The sequence below is a fragment of the Saccostrea cucullata genome, unplaced genomic scaffold (assembly GCF_032062105.1).
Source record: "Saccostrea cucullata isolate Sc308-1 unplaced genomic scaffold, CSIRO_AGI_Scuc_v1 ctg1040, whole genome shotgun sequence".
NCBI classification, from domain to species: domain Eukaryota; kingdom Metazoa; phylum Mollusca; class Bivalvia; order Ostreida; family Ostreidae; genus Saccostrea; species Saccostrea cuccullata.
Window position 1 is genome coordinate 89,321 of NW_026918208.1, and position 15,641 is coordinate 104,961.

A 15,641-nucleotide genomic window follows, 5' to 3' on the forward strand; every position below is an offset into this window, starting at 1 on the left:
TCATCTCTAATGATTTAAATCTTCCAAATCTATGTTGAAAATTGCAAAAGTAAGCCATTTTTTGCTACTTCCTGTTTGACCAGAAGTGACGTCGACGGACGGAGAATTAAGTTTATGCTTCCAGTGACAAATATTTCCCAAAAACATGTCAAAATAGACAAAATATGCAGTTTCGGACTACTTCCGGTTTGGCCGGAAATGACGTCATAGGACGTATTTTTGTGACATAAGTATATTTTACTAAAGATTTTCAACAACTTTGCTTCTTTGATATATAACAAATTCTCAATACTTTTGAAGATATCTGGAAAAAACTTTTGGCCCCTCTAGATCCCTTAATTTAGGGGTCAGCTCTTTTTCCGAGATATCATTTGAAAGATCTTTTAATTCTGCACAAATAATATTCTATATGTTTTAACAAAATATTTTTAGTTTAGAAGATAAAAAGCAAAATATGAGTAATTTTTGGCTCGCTTAGGTGTTCCAGTTTTTGACCCTATATAGCACCATTGTGAATAGAGAAATCGAAAAACAAAAACCGATGTGCACAACTTCAATCCTTCTATTGTCTAAAATCAGTAGAATTTCTGCTCCAGCTTAAGCCGTCTCTGAGCCTTTGACTGGAAACGAAAGCCATAAATTTTCGTTTAAAGGGAAATAACTCAAAACCAGAAGTGACTTTTTGAAATGTTAGACAGCATTCTGATAGAGTTTAGTAACGTCTATTAACTCTGAAAATTTGAGCGAAATCCATTGAGAAATGAGTGAGATATGAGGCTTCAAAGTTGGCCTCTAGGAAGTAGAAGAAAAAAAAAAGAATAATAATCTTTACCAACAGAATCAGTAGAAGGTCTTCCATTGGAAACGAAAGACCTTAATAAGTAAGGCAATGCACTTACATATGAAAAGATCTTAATCAGCTTCAGTTTTGATAAAGGATAATTACCATCTTATTCCAGAAATGATTCCTTGACAGAAAGATTTTTCATGGTTATCTTTTTAAAGGTACTTGGACACAGATTATATTTTCTCTATAATATTACAACTTATATATTTTAATAGCATTTCACACAAGAATTAATTAAAAATCTTATTTCATTTAAAAGTTATTGAAATTTTAATTTTTTTGGTGGGTTTGATTGACACATCCTTGCACTTTCACAAATTTTAACTTTATTCTTAATCCTTAGGAAAAGTGGCAATCTTGTTGTGTATTAATGTAAAATATTAATACTATAATCCAGAAAATTCAGAGTAGACATGTTCGAAAGCAAAACAAACACACAATATATTGAAGTCCGTGTTGTGGTGAGCAACATCGGAGAATCGTAAACATCAAACAATAACAGAGCTCATGCCCTGTTTACAAAAACTGTGTACATAACACGAGTGTGTTCGATTTGCTAAACTCTGTACACAACGAAATGACAATACTTGTGAAGGAGTTTTGCTTTCTAACATTTCTACTCTGAATAAAATTATTTTTCTGGATTTAAGTTTTAATATTTCTCATTAATACACAACAAAATTCCCACTTTTCCTAAGGATTAAAAGAAAGGTAAAATTTGTGAAGGTGCAAGGATATGTCAATCAAACCCGCCGAAAAATTTAAAGTTTTAATAACTTTTAAATGAAATAAGATTTTTAATTAATTTTTGTGTGAAATGCTATTAAAATATATAATTCATGATATTATACAGAAAATATTAACTTCAAATCTGTGTCCAGGTACCTTTAAATTTGGAAGAAAGGGTTAAAAATTCAGCATGTGAAAAATAAAAATTTACAAAGTCCACTATTATTTGTGTTGGAGAACCATGTTACATTACATCAGATTGGGTGCTTAAACAATGCTCTGGGAAATTTGGATAATTTTCAGAAGCATATCCTCAGACTATGTAGAAAAGAGGTGTTTCGTGTCTTTCAAAGTGAGGTGTCAAATCTTGTTAAGACTCCAGGACTTTATACTTGCTGTTAGCTTTTTGGAGCGAGATAATTAGATTCTCCCTCAGAGTTATAATTCTCTGGAGTCCTAACTATTGATTTTTATGTCTGTGAATTCAGTAGCTACAGAATTTATTTTCCTCTTGCTCGTTGTAAAGGTGCAAATTTGGTGCCTTTTTCATGGCAATTTTCTTGGAACTTCCACAGCTCTGGGATTCTGTTTCATTGTTTATTTGCTCTGTGCATGTAATAAATGCAGGTCTTTGTGTTAAACTGTCAGAATTTGAACCGACAAGGGAAGACTTGCTTGATGAGGCTTTGAAAAAAAGTTTGATTTTAAGTGAAATGCTAGAATGACAACAACTAAGCATTTTTTTCTTTGAATGTGTTGAAATTCATCTTGTGAAGTAAATGCCTATTGGTAATTACAGGTGCAAGTGAAATTTCAGATAACTTGTAATATAAAAGGTGCTCTCATGAAAATGTATTATTTTAAGCAAAGTGTACAAGGCCAATGATTTATATGGTAATTACAGTTGAACTGGTAATTGAATTTTGTGATAAATTGTATTGTTAAAAATTTAAGACGTTGAAAAATTATCAAGATCAGAAGAGGAAACACAATTGATATTTTTGTTAACTCTACACATTATATTGGATGTTTAACTGATATTTTTTTAAAAATCTATTGTAGTGTGCCAAGACTAGAGTTGGAAGTACAGCTATGGTTACTAAAAAGAAGAGCTGTAGTCAGCCACTGTTTTTACCCCATCATCAACATAAATATTTGATTAAAGCATGCAGCCACTTCAACCCTGGTTAGGGGAGCCATTAAGCCTTGTACCAGATCCATTAATTCTCTCAGAGATGTCCATAACCAAATCATGCAGCTATTACATTATTCAGGTATTATTTGATTAAGTGAAGCAATGCCGGTCTCTCTTGACTTGATCATTGATGCCATTGGAGGACAATTAGGGGCCGGGACCTAATCAGTGCTCTGTTAGTCCTAAGTGAATCTTACTCATGTGAAACTGATCTCATTATGAGGCTGATACTCAGATGGTGTGGTGGTAATTTGATTTTTAAACTACAAAGTGATGGATGCTAACTTCACTTTGTTCCATTTTTATGCACTTTTGTTGAAAAAGTGTCACAGGAAGATGACTAAATTTAGAGATTGTTTAAGTCTCTTTTCCTTATTATGTCAATAAAGATATTGTATCTAAAGGTTAATTTATTTAAAATTATTAATGTGATTAACTAAAAACAGTAGGTATTAAAGTTGTATTGTATATGGAAGATATTGTCTTTTACTCAGTGAATTAATGTTTTATAGTATTTTGATATGTGTGCCTAATAGTATTTATTGTCTGTTTCAGAATGACATGGCCTCCAATCCCTGACAATGTAATGTATGGAGATTGATTATTTTGATTTGAATAGAAAGATATTCCTTGTCTTTTAAAAGTCACTAACTTTCTAAATAATCATTAATTGTAATTTTGAATAAAGTTTAAAAAATTTTGTAATTGATTATTAAGCATCATCATGTTCATCCAATGAAAATGTTTCCTTTTCAGATTTAATTACGTTGTTGATTTTAATGTTTTTAGTCAATGTTGATTATGTTTTAAATGTATTTGATGTCTTGTACAAACACCTTGGTAACCCTGTTTGATTGATCTCCAGTGAGAGAATAAACCTCACTAGAGATAACTCCAGCAGTGGCTTACATTATGTGATATGAGATATTTTGTCATTTTACACTTTAATACAGTAGAAAATACAGTGTTGCAAATGATCTGTTTTCATTGTACTTTTGCATAAGTTTTATAATATCCATTTATATGCATGCATATATGTGCTCGGCCATAAATTCTATCTTAAAATGTTAAAGATATGATAAAAGTCACCCTTAAGTCACGATTTGAATAATTTATGTGCTGAATTATGTTAATAAAATTACAAAATCCTTCACTCTGAGCATAGTAATTATGTGTGACGCTGCTACCTAGACTTAATGAAGCAATATTTTTTTATCTAGGTGTTGGCCTATGTTGAACATGCACATGGAAAATGGCACTTCAATGAAATACGTGCAATCTTCTCCCGCCTGTATCTGCTGCAGAATGTGGCGATCGAAATCTTCATGGCGAACAGGAGTGAGTCCTTTGATATATAATAAAAAGTTCCGAAAAGTGAAAACTTGGAATATACTGAATACGAAGCATCATGGTTTGAAAAGCGAAAAAAAGTAATAAATTCAGTCTTTATAATGCATTTCATCATCATCAACACAAATATAATCTTCGTAAGTGGTTTTGCTTGCGGCGGTTAGGAATATGATATTTATTATACAGATCATGTAATCGTAGTTCTTCAAAGGAAGGTTTGGAATTGCTTGTTGACTTGTTAAACATTAGGCGGTGGCGGTACTTCTCAGGAGATGGCGACACGTCAACTATTTATAATACTTCTGTCGATCAAATATTAACGTATTCCCAACCACATCTAGAGTTCTGGTACCACCTGCTCTTTGATCTGGAGAATGTCGCTGACATTTAAATTTTTTAAATAGAAGAAATTAGACTTTGTTTCTTTTAATTAAAAGTATGTATGATACCAATAACCGAATTTCAAAAAAAGTCAATGTCCGCATCTGGAAGTTGGAGACAAAAAGCTTAAATAAGTGTAGATATGGCAGTTGTAATGCCATTGACATTCAAATATGCTACATAAATTGTCAAGTTATTAGCCTCTAAGCGAATTGTCACCAGAATAGCTAATTATTCAGAATATAATAAATATTAAAAATGAGAATGTTTTATGAATTGTGAGGTAGAGACATGTTTGCTGCACTTTTCATTAAGTCCTTAGACAGTGTCTTGAGTTCACAGTGACACAGATTTATCTAGTTATGCAAAGTTTTCGACTGTGGTTGCAATATATATAACGGTGTTTATAAATTCCCTGTTATTTTGTTGAAAAAAATGCTTTCGTTTCAAGGACAAAATAAAAAAAAACCCACAGTGTATATTTGTTTGCTTACTAAAATAAATAAATCCATTTTTCCTTTCATATCATATCTTCACAAGCCATTGGTTTTTGTCCATTTTGCCCTCCACAAACGACGCAAGCGGACCAAAATCCATTGGCTTGCGAAGATATCCATATAGCTTTGCTTTAATTTCTTTAGTTTTCTATTGTTCTGAAACAATAAATGGTGCAAAGGGAAAACAGCATTTCAAATTCAAATATAGAACTGTTTTCATTTTGACACAAAAGTATATTGGAAAGAATTGATATTTTAATAATACATGTAGTATTGTAAAAGTTTTTAAACAGAATCTTCACAATTCCGACTACACACTATCAAATGTATAAAAAGAAAAGTAAGGATATGTTGAAAAAAATCAAGCAACTAGTTCTTGATGAACACTTTGAATATCATTGATGTGCTGTTCCCCTGACAAAATGATATAGTAAAAGATCATTTCCATCAATATACATCATTTTCAAAAACATTGAGTTTAACAATCATTTAATATTTTTCAGCTGCTGTCATGTTTGCCTTCCCAGACCATGCAACAGTCAAAAGAGTTGTCAATGCCTTGCCTCGTGTCGGAGTGGGGGTCAAATATGGATTGCCACAAGCCAGGTAGTAAAAAAATCAGCAAAGATACATTGAGTGATTTATCAAAAAAGGAAACCAACAAGAATAAAAGCCAGTTTCATTGGCACCAAGCACACATAGGGAACACCAGAAGTTAATTAATTTGTAATATTAAGGAAAGAGTTTGGTAAACAGACTTTGATTTTCAGAATCTTTTACTTTTCTCAACAATGTGAGTGAAATTCTAGGCATTTTTCGTATAAAAAATTTTTACAGATTAAGAAGTCGGAACAATAATCAAAAATTGATATCCATTTTACACCCAATGTTTTTGTTTTGCAGGAGGTTGTCTTTGGCATCTGGAAAACAATTGTATAAACTGTCCAGTATGACCCAGAAATGGCAAAGGAGGGAGATATCTAACTTTGACTATCTCATGTACCTTAATACCATAGCAGGTGGGGCTCTAAGATGTACCATAAACACTAAACTAAGTATTGATATATAATTTGTAGCCAAATGTCATAAATCCATGTTGTTTCATATATCATAATACAAGTTGTGAATATAAAGCACAAAAACCCAAACAACAACAAAAAAAAAAAAAAATTGGTCCCTCAGATACAAAATATCTACTTGATCTACATGTATATCAACACAGATTTGCGTCACCAAAGTACCACAGATTGTTGAATGTTTCTTTCATTCAAAAGAAAATCACTTTGCTTCAAAACTTTTGAAAATCCAGATTGGTACACCTCCACAGGTCTACTGGTAGTACTAAAAGCCTGTCTCCAAAACCCACAATACCTAATTCTATATATCACATTACCCCACATTGTCAATGTAGGACCACAAAATCACAGAATGTGAGACTTTACTGCAGATTTAGATTACAACAATTTCTATCTTCATGATAGAACATGATGTCAGGGTGTCAGAACTTGTAAAATTTACACTGTAGTTTAAGTTTGTAAGATGAACATTGTATTAACTAAACTTTTCTCAGTTCTGATGAAAATTTTAAAGTATCAGGCTTATTGGATCACTAGAATTGAATACATGCACCAAAATATTAAGATTATCAGCCTCCATCTCTCTTGTAACCCCAAAGAGTCTCCAACTATACTTGCAAGATTATTGGCTCTTTCTAAAACAATGCCACAGAATGCTAAGCTTCATATTTCACAATACCACAGAATGCTAGGATCTAAATACCACAGAATGTTTGATTATTATTAAGGAATCACTGTCTAGTTAGTATAGTATGCCAGGACATCAACAATAGTGGGAAACATGGGATAATTTGCATAACAGGCGAAGCCCGTTATGCATAAATTATCCCATGTTTCCCACTATCGTTGATGTCCCTGACATATACTAACTAAACACCGATTCCTTATATTTCCATTTCATTGTGAAATAAAATTGTAGATTTGGATTTTAAAAATGTAGACATAGATTTAAATTACTCGTGGACTCCCATGCCAATTTCAATATTCCTCGCCCACTGACGTCAAACACAAAGGCAACTGCATGAGATTTACATGCATATTTGGCCCCCTTAGCCTCAGATACAAAGACAGATGGGCACAAGATTTGCATGCATATTAGGCCTCCTTAGCTCCTGACCTATCGACCTGCCTAATTTACATTCCAGTAGAATTCAAGAAATCAACTCTGCTAACTTTCAAAGAGTTATCACAGAGAAAAAAATTAGAAATGCAAATATTCCCCCATATTACCTGAAATGCTAAGCTTTATCTCCCATAATACCACAGATTGCTAGTCTGTACTTGTAGTACCACAGAATGCGATGCTCTGTATCATGCAATACAACTTATTGTTATATCCCATGGTACCCAAAGAATGGAAACTGCAAATTGCTAGGTTTTATCTTTCCAGAATACTAGCCATTATCTTCTGTAATATATCAGAATTCTTATCTTTTTCTCCCACAATATCAAAGAATGTTTGGTTTTATCTTCCTCAGTACCTCAATATACTACACTTCATCCCCCTTCATACCACAGAATGCTACACTCTGTATTTAAAAAATGCCCCAGAATACTTAAGTTTTATCTTCCACACCACAGAATCATAGCCTATAACTTAAATAATGCCAGAGAAAGCTAGGCCTTATTTCACACAATACCACAGAAAGCTAGGCCTTATTTCATTTGCAACCGGAGAATGCTATACCTTATTTTACACAATACAAGAGAATGTTTGTGCCTTTCTCCCATGATACTAAAATGTACCAGGATCTATCTTCCACAACACGAGCAGTCTGGAGGCTTTTTTCCAGCAAAGGATGCTTGAATTAATGTCTCACAAAACCACAGAATTCTAAGTTTTATCTGCCACAAAACCCCTGAATAAATCTTCTTAAAACAGAACTCAAGGCTGCACAATACCACATAATGCTAGGCACTATCTCACACAATAACAATATATGCTAGGATCTATCTCGCACAACACCATAGAATGCTAGGCCCTATCTCACACAATACCACAGAATGCTAGGCCCTATCTCACACAAAACCACAGAAGGCTTGGCTCCATATCGCTCAAAACCACAAAATACTAGGCCCTATCTCACACAACACCATATAATGCAAGGCCCTATCTCACACAATACCACAGAATGCTAGGATCTATTTCACACAATGCCACAGAATGATTTGGGCCCTATTTCACAAAATACACCAGAATGCTAGGCTCCTCACACAATACCACAGAAAGCTGGGCCTTATTTCACACAATACCACAGAATGCTAGGCCCTATCTCACACAAAACCACAGAATGATTGGCCATATCTCACACAACAACATAAAGGCAAGGCCCTATCTCACACAATATTATAGATTGCGATGTTCTTTCTCAAACAATACCACAGAATGCTAGGCCTTATCTAACTTAATTTCATAGAATGCCAGGCCCAATCTCGCACAAAATACCGTAAAATGCTAGGTCCTATCTCACACAATACTATAGCTTGCTAGGCCCTATCTCACACAAAACCACAAAACTATCTCAAAACCACAAAATACTAATTTCACAAGCCCTATCTCACACAATACCATAAATACAAGGCCCTATCTCACACAATACCACAGAATGGTAGACCATATCTCACATAACACCATAAATGCAAGGCGCTATCTCACACAATGTTATAGATTGCTATGTTATATATCACACAATAAAATGCAAAACCACAGAATACACAAAACCACAGAATGCTAGGCTCTATCTCACACAATATCACAGAATGCAAGGCTCTATCCTGCACAACTCCATTTAGTGTAGGCCCTATCTCACATACTTCCACAGAATTGTTGGTCCTATCTCACACAATACTATAGGCCCTATCTCACACAAAACCACAGAATGCTGGGCTCCATCTCACACAATACGACAGAGTGCTGGGCTATTTTCTTGCACAATACCATACTGCTTAAAAAGACATCAAAATTTTATTTCCCTAATTTCTTAGATAAAAATTTTGTTATATAGCATTAGATCACAGTTTTAAACTACACCTCATAAAATTTATTCAGGAGCAGCTATATTTAATGTAATGAAAAAAGTGAATTCTAGATGACTGTAGAAATGTAGAAATAAAATATCCTATTTACATTTGTCATTTCAGGTCGTACATACAATGACTTAAACCAGTATCCTGTGTATCCTTGGGTGATTGTGAACTACGACTCAGATGAATTAGATTTGAAACAACCAAGTAACTTTAGAGATCTGTCAAAAGTAAGCACGTTTCTTGTTTCTGGATATTGCATGCCATAGATTTATTTTTGAAAAGTAATTCTGTTTACATTCATAAACCATAGGAGTGAAATTTGTGATTTCTTTTTTTCAGCCAATTGGTGCTCTGAACCCCACCAGAAGGGAGTTTTTTGAGGAGCGCTATAATTCCTGGGAACATGATCAAATTCCCCCATTTCACTACGGCACTCACTACTCTACGGCAGCTTTTACTCTCAACTGGCTCATCCGAGTAGTAAGTAATAATTAGCTCATCTGAGTAGTAAGTAAAAACTTACCCATCTGTGTAGTAAGTAAAAACTGACCCATCTGTGTAGTAAGTCTAAATTGACTCATCAGAGTAGTAAGTAAAAACTGAATCATCCGAGTAGTAAGTAAAAACTGACTCATCCGAGTGTTAAGTAAAAACTGGCTCATCCAAGTAGTAAGTCTAAATTGACTCATCCGAGTAGTAAGTATAAACTGACTCGTCCGAGTAGTAAGTGAAAACTGGCTTATCAGAGTAGAACTTAAATCTGACTCATCTAAGAAGTATAAACAGGTTCATGTGAGTAGTCAGTAAAACTGGTTTATCAGAGTAGTAATTAAAATCAGACTCATCCAAAAAGTAAATGAATACAGAGTGGTAAGTAAAAAGTTGTCTGATAGTTCAATACTGTGAAATGAATTATTATGTATTAAAAGTAAGTTATAGAACCCTCAGATGGCTCTTAATCAAATCTCCACTAACTTGCTAAAAAAACTTTTAGATATTAAAATAATGTACACACTGAATATTATTAAGTTCAAATATTCCACACCATAGTTGCATGTCTCATATTTAACTTTTTTTTATAGGAGCCATTTTCTACTATGTTTTTGAACCTTCAAGGAGGCAAATTCGATCATGCCAACAGAACATTTAGTTCTGTAACACAGTCTTGGAAGAACTGCCAGAGGGATACATCAGATGTCAAGGTATGCAATTAGAGAGGTCTGCTCAGTGTTAATTTTAGCTCACCTGAACTATTTAAGTGAGCTTTCCGGGTCTTACTGTATCTTGCATATGTCTGTAAACTTTAATTAAATATGCTTTGATATTGTCAAATGATTTTTGAGAACATTTGAGCAAAAGTTGAATCTTTAATATGGAGGCTTCATTCATAAGATTGAAGATTCAAATTACTTTTTAATGGGATAGTAATCATTTCATGTTAAAAGAGGGCAATTCATTTGACTTTTCATTGTCATAGGTTGCAATCTGTTACAAGTAAGATAACTCTTGTTTATTCTCTCTACAGGAGCTGATCCCTGAATTTTTCTTCCTCCCAGAAATGTTCATCAATCAAAACAGATTTAAATTTGGTAAACAGGAAGATGGTGGGGAAGTCAACGATGTTGAAATGCCACCCTGGGCAAAGAACCCTGATGATTTCGTCCGAATTAACAGAATGGTTAGTCTATGTAAATAGAAAAAAGCAATTCATTGATGCCAATGTTTAAGAAGTCTTAGTGTATTATTAAACCATGCAAGTTTCAGAGTTTTCTCCTTTCTTTCATGTAATATATTTTATTGATGCTTATATTCATGTATCAAGTTTGCAAACTTACCCCCACCTCCATCTTTGAATTAAAAATGTTATAAATCTTACATTATTTCAGGCCTTAGAATCAGAATTTGTGTCTTGTCAACTTCACCACTGGATTGATTTGATATTTGGATATAAACAAAGAGGTAGGTATTTCCTTGATAATTATAATATGTGGAATTAAAAACCTCAAATGTATATGATAAAATGAGTAAATAAATTACATACAGTTACAAATGTCGTTATTTGAAGGTATCATAGTATTTTATGTTAAAATGGATTTTCACATGTATTTGCAATCACTTTTTTAACCTGTTTACAGATTAAATGTAATTCTAATAAAAATTAAGAAGTTATTAAATGAAAATAACAAATACATACATCAATATGTGGATGTACTTTCTAGGTCCAGAAGCAGTTAGGTCTACAAATGTTTTCTACTATCTTACCTATGAAGGCAGTGTCAACCTAGAAAACATGGCAGACCCTGTCATGAAAGAGGTTTATATTTTGTTATTTATTAAAGTTTTATACATGTATCTTCATCTATTGTGTGATAGTACTTTTTGAAGATTATATATTTCAAATCCTTATTTTAAAAAAAAGCAAAGAGTGAATATCTTTCTAATGACAAAAATGCTCTTCAAGAGTAGGACATTTAACTGAAGTTTTGAGTAAATGTTGATTTATTACCAACAGGCTATAGAGAACCAGATCCGCAGTTTTGGACAGACCCCCACCCAGCTCCTGACGGAGCCCCACCCACCCCGCAGTTCTCTGATGCACTTGGTAAGTCAGGCCTCTCTGTTATGGAATGTTGGTTATATGACACTGTAAACAAATAACTTGATTGTTGTGCTGTTTGTGGATTGTTACTGACAGCTGCATCCATAACACTGTTTCTAACCAGAAATTGTAATACTGCACAAGGTTTAAAATATTTCTATTAATTAAAACATGGTGCTTTGGGGGGAAATGATTAATTTTTGGAATTGTATGATGGACATTGATTTAATATTCATGAAGTACATGAAATTGAATGCGAGTGAGGAATAACTACTAATGTGCTGAATTTTCAGATGTCTGAACGCTATCAGGAGAACAAACTCAGAGGGAGAAAGGTTCATTTTATTATAAATCATTTTGGTGGTAGTTATACAAGGCATTATTACATTTGAATTTAAATCATGCCAGATTATTTTTTTGTCTTGTTAGTGACTTTGAGAGGAATGTTAAGAATTTTCTAGATTGAATGATTTTATACCAAAGGTGGTGGGATATTTGATAACTGTTTAATTTTTAGCTCACCTCAACGAAGTTGGGGGAGCTTATGTAATACCCTCGGTGTCGGCGTCGGTGTCGGCGTCCCAGGTTCAGTTTTTTGGAGCAGTTTTTCTTTTTAAGTACTTCTATGTCATATATTGATTAGACATGCATGAAAGATGCTTCTAATGTGTTTCACTGTACCAGTCAAAGTTTCAGATTTTTCAGCAAAGGAATGACCAGGTTAATGTTTTTGGAGCAGGTTAACATTTTTGGTGCAGTTTTTGATGCAGGTTCATTTCCAAGTAACTATAAGCCCTATGTTGACCAAACTTGCATGGATGGTACATCTAAGGATGCACATTAGCAGACTTGCTTCGGATGCTGAATCTGACCTACATGAGTGAACAGGTTAATGTTTTGGTGCAGGTCTCATTTCCAAGTAACTATAAGCCCTATGTTGACCAAACTTGCATGAATGATACATCTATGGATGTACACTACCAGAATTGCTTCGGATGCTGAATCTGACCTACATTTTCTGGTTGAGTGAACAGGTTAATGTTTTTGGTGCAGGTCTCATTTCCAAGTAACTATAAGCCCTATGTTGACCAAACTTGCATGGATGGTACATCTTAGGATGCATACTACCAGACTTGCTTCGGATGCTGAATCTGACTTACATTTTCTGGATGAGTGAACAGGTTAAAGTTTTTGATGCAGGATTCATTTCCAAGTAACTATGAGCTCTTTAATGACCAAACTTGCATGGATGATACATCTAAGGTTGCATTCTACCAGGCTGGCTTCAGATGCTGAATCTGAACTACATTTTTTTCTGGATGAATGAGGAGATTAAATTTTTAAGCAGGTTTCATTTCTAATTAACTATTAGCCCTATATTGTGCAGACTCGCATGGATGATACATCTTAGGATGCATACTAATGGACTTGCTCCGGATGCTGAATTCGACATACATTTTCCAGATAATGGACCAGGTAAAAAGTTATGGGTGCAGGTCTATCACCAAGAAACTATAAGGCTTAAATAAACCAAACTTGCCCAAATGATGCATCAAGGGATGAAAACTCTTAAACTTGCTTCAGATGCTGGATTTGATCACATTTTTGTGATGAAGAACTAGATTGAAATTTTTATATAGGTCTATTTCAAAGTATCAGATCAAAATTTCATAAATGTTGCATTTTTGGATGTACACTTTTTGTTGGGTAATTGTGTGACTTTGCCTTACTTAAAGGCAACATTCGTTGAGGTGAGCTCTGTAATCTCTGATTACTTATGTTTTTATGAACTAACAAATACAGTTTTAAGTGGAATTTTTAGCATGATACAAATTTAACCATTGGATCTTAAAAATTGATATATTAGTGAGAGGTATTTTTAGGTCACCTGAGTAAACTCAGGTGACCTATTGCTATCTGTTTTTGTCCGTCGTCGTCCGTCGTGCGTTGTGCGTTAACATTTAAACATTTTCAGCTTCTTCTCTGAAACCACTGAACCAATTTCAACCAATTTTGGCATATAGCATCTATGGGTGAAGGGGAACAAAAATTTTGAATTTCGTGGTCCCTGCCCCCCTGGGGCCTGGGGGGTGGGGGAAAAACCACTAAAATTATTGCAATCTTTAAAAATCTTCTTCTTTACTCCCAGACATCAAGCAGTAAAACTGTTGGTATGATTGTAATCAGCATTGAGTCCTCTACCAAAATTGTGAAATTCATGGCCCCAGGGTCAGGGGTTCTGGTGTTAGGGCGGGGCTCTATTGATCATATAGTGAAAATGCATTATTTCTTTGAAAATCTTCTTCTCTGCTCCTGGGTATTAAATAAACTAATTAAGTTCATAGTTATGATGAGCAAGAGTGCCTCTATGAAAATTGTGAATTTTATGGCCCCAGGGTCAGGGGTTATGGTGTTAGGGCGGGGCTCTATTGATTATATAGTGAAAATGCATTATTTCTTTGAAAATCTTCTTCTCTGTTCCTGAGTATTAAATAAACTAATTAAGTTCATAGTTATGATAAGCGAGAGTGCCTCTACCGAAATTGTGAAATTCATGGCCCCAGGGTCAGCGGTTCTGGTGTTAGGGCGGGGCTCTATTGATTATATAGTGAAAATGCATTAAATCTTTGAAAATCTTCTTCTCTGCTTCTGAGTATTAAATAAACTAATTAAGGACATAGTTATGATGAGCAAGATTGCTTCTACCAAAATTGTGAATTTTATGGCCCCAGGGTTAGGGGTCTTGGTGTTAGGATGTGGCTCTATAATGATTATATGGTGAAAATACATTACATCTATGAAAATCTTTTTCTCTACTCCTGGGTAATAAGCATAATGAACTATTAACATAGTTATGATGAATTTTTTCCAGAATTGTGAATTTCAAGGCCCCTGGGTCAGAGATACCAAAATGGGGAGATTACTTATATACTGAAAATGAATTGTTTGAAATCTGCTGGTATTAATCACACATTTTTGATAAGCAAGTGTGCCTTTTCAAAAATTGTGCAATGTGTAGACCTAGGGTCAGGGGTTCATGTGTGGTAGGAACACTCCTGATTATTGCTGAATATTACTGATTAGTTGACATACTTTTTTGTTCCCCTACCCTGCTTATCCATATTAAGTAAACAAACTAATCAATTGCTAAGTGTATAATTATGATTAGCAATGGTGCCTCTTTCAGAATTGTGAATGCCATAGCATCTAGCTTAAAACATGAACCAAATTCAATCATTTGAAAATTGTTGCATGATGCTCAGGTGACCTATAAGGCCCATGGGCCTCTTGTTAGTGATTATATGACTTCACAAGAGATGAGTGTAAACTCTAGCACTGATTAAATTTTTAGTGATGTTCAATTATTACAACTTCAACAAACTCATGTCAATATTGAATCCTTGCTTAAATGATATATACAGGGAAACGTTTTATTTTCGCCCCTTTGCCCTCTTCCTATGGGCGAATAGTGCAAATTCAAATTTCACAGCTTAATTTCTTAAACAAAACTATAACTGGGCGAATTTAAAATGGGGCAAAATTGTTCGCAAGTGCAAAAGGGTGAAAATAACATGTGGCGAAAATAACCCTGTATACAGTAGTTCATTGTAAGGAGTCTGAAATATTGACTAGGTTACTTTGTTTTGTTCAATTATTTGGAGTTGGATATATTCTTTGTTTTTTAAATTGAAAATTACACTTTTAAATTCATTTTTAATATTCAAAATGTATTTGTTGAAAATTATAGTACTCTATCTTACTATAGCATGTGGCTGATACCCTATCTTTGTTAAAATAATGACCATTATAGACCATAATCCATATATACATTTAGATATAAAGTACAGTACAACTTATTTAGTACAAACACAGATATAGCTGTTGTAGCAAAGTTTCTTAATTCTTGGTGAACTCTTGAATTTTTGGAAATATTATAGTT

At 33.9% G+C, this 15,641-nt stretch overlaps 1 protein-coding gene across 4 annotated transcripts in view; it reads left to right on the forward strand.

Annotated features, from left to right (window-relative positions):
* Positions 1-15,641, forward strand: part of LOC134259194 (neurobeachin-like) — a 112,787-nt gene that overhangs the window by 89,029 nt on the left and 8,117 nt on the right. For 3 of the 4 annotated variants that reach the window (XM_062741794.1, XM_062741816.1, XM_062741803.1), the window contains exons 39-49: positions 3,992-4,109; positions 5,503-5,605; positions 5,903-6,018; positions 9,217-9,329; positions 9,442-9,582; positions 10,185-10,304; positions 10,628-10,780; positions 10,989-11,061; positions 11,322-11,416; positions 11,615-11,704; positions 11,995-12,036. In XM_062741794.1, coding sequence (XP_062597778.1) covers positions 3,992-4,109; positions 5,503-5,605; positions 5,903-6,018; positions 9,217-9,329; positions 9,442-9,582; positions 10,185-10,304; positions 10,628-10,780; positions 10,989-11,061; positions 11,322-11,416; positions 11,615-11,704; positions 11,995-12,036 — 1,164 coding nt within the window. The remainder of the gene's footprint in view (positions 1-3,991; positions 4,110-5,502; positions 5,606-5,902; positions 6,019-9,216; positions 9,330-9,441; positions 9,583-10,184; positions 10,305-10,627; positions 10,781-10,988; positions 11,062-11,321; positions 11,417-11,614; positions 11,705-11,994; positions 12,037-15,641) is intronic. The other variant, XM_062741810.1, reaches the window with a different exon arrangement.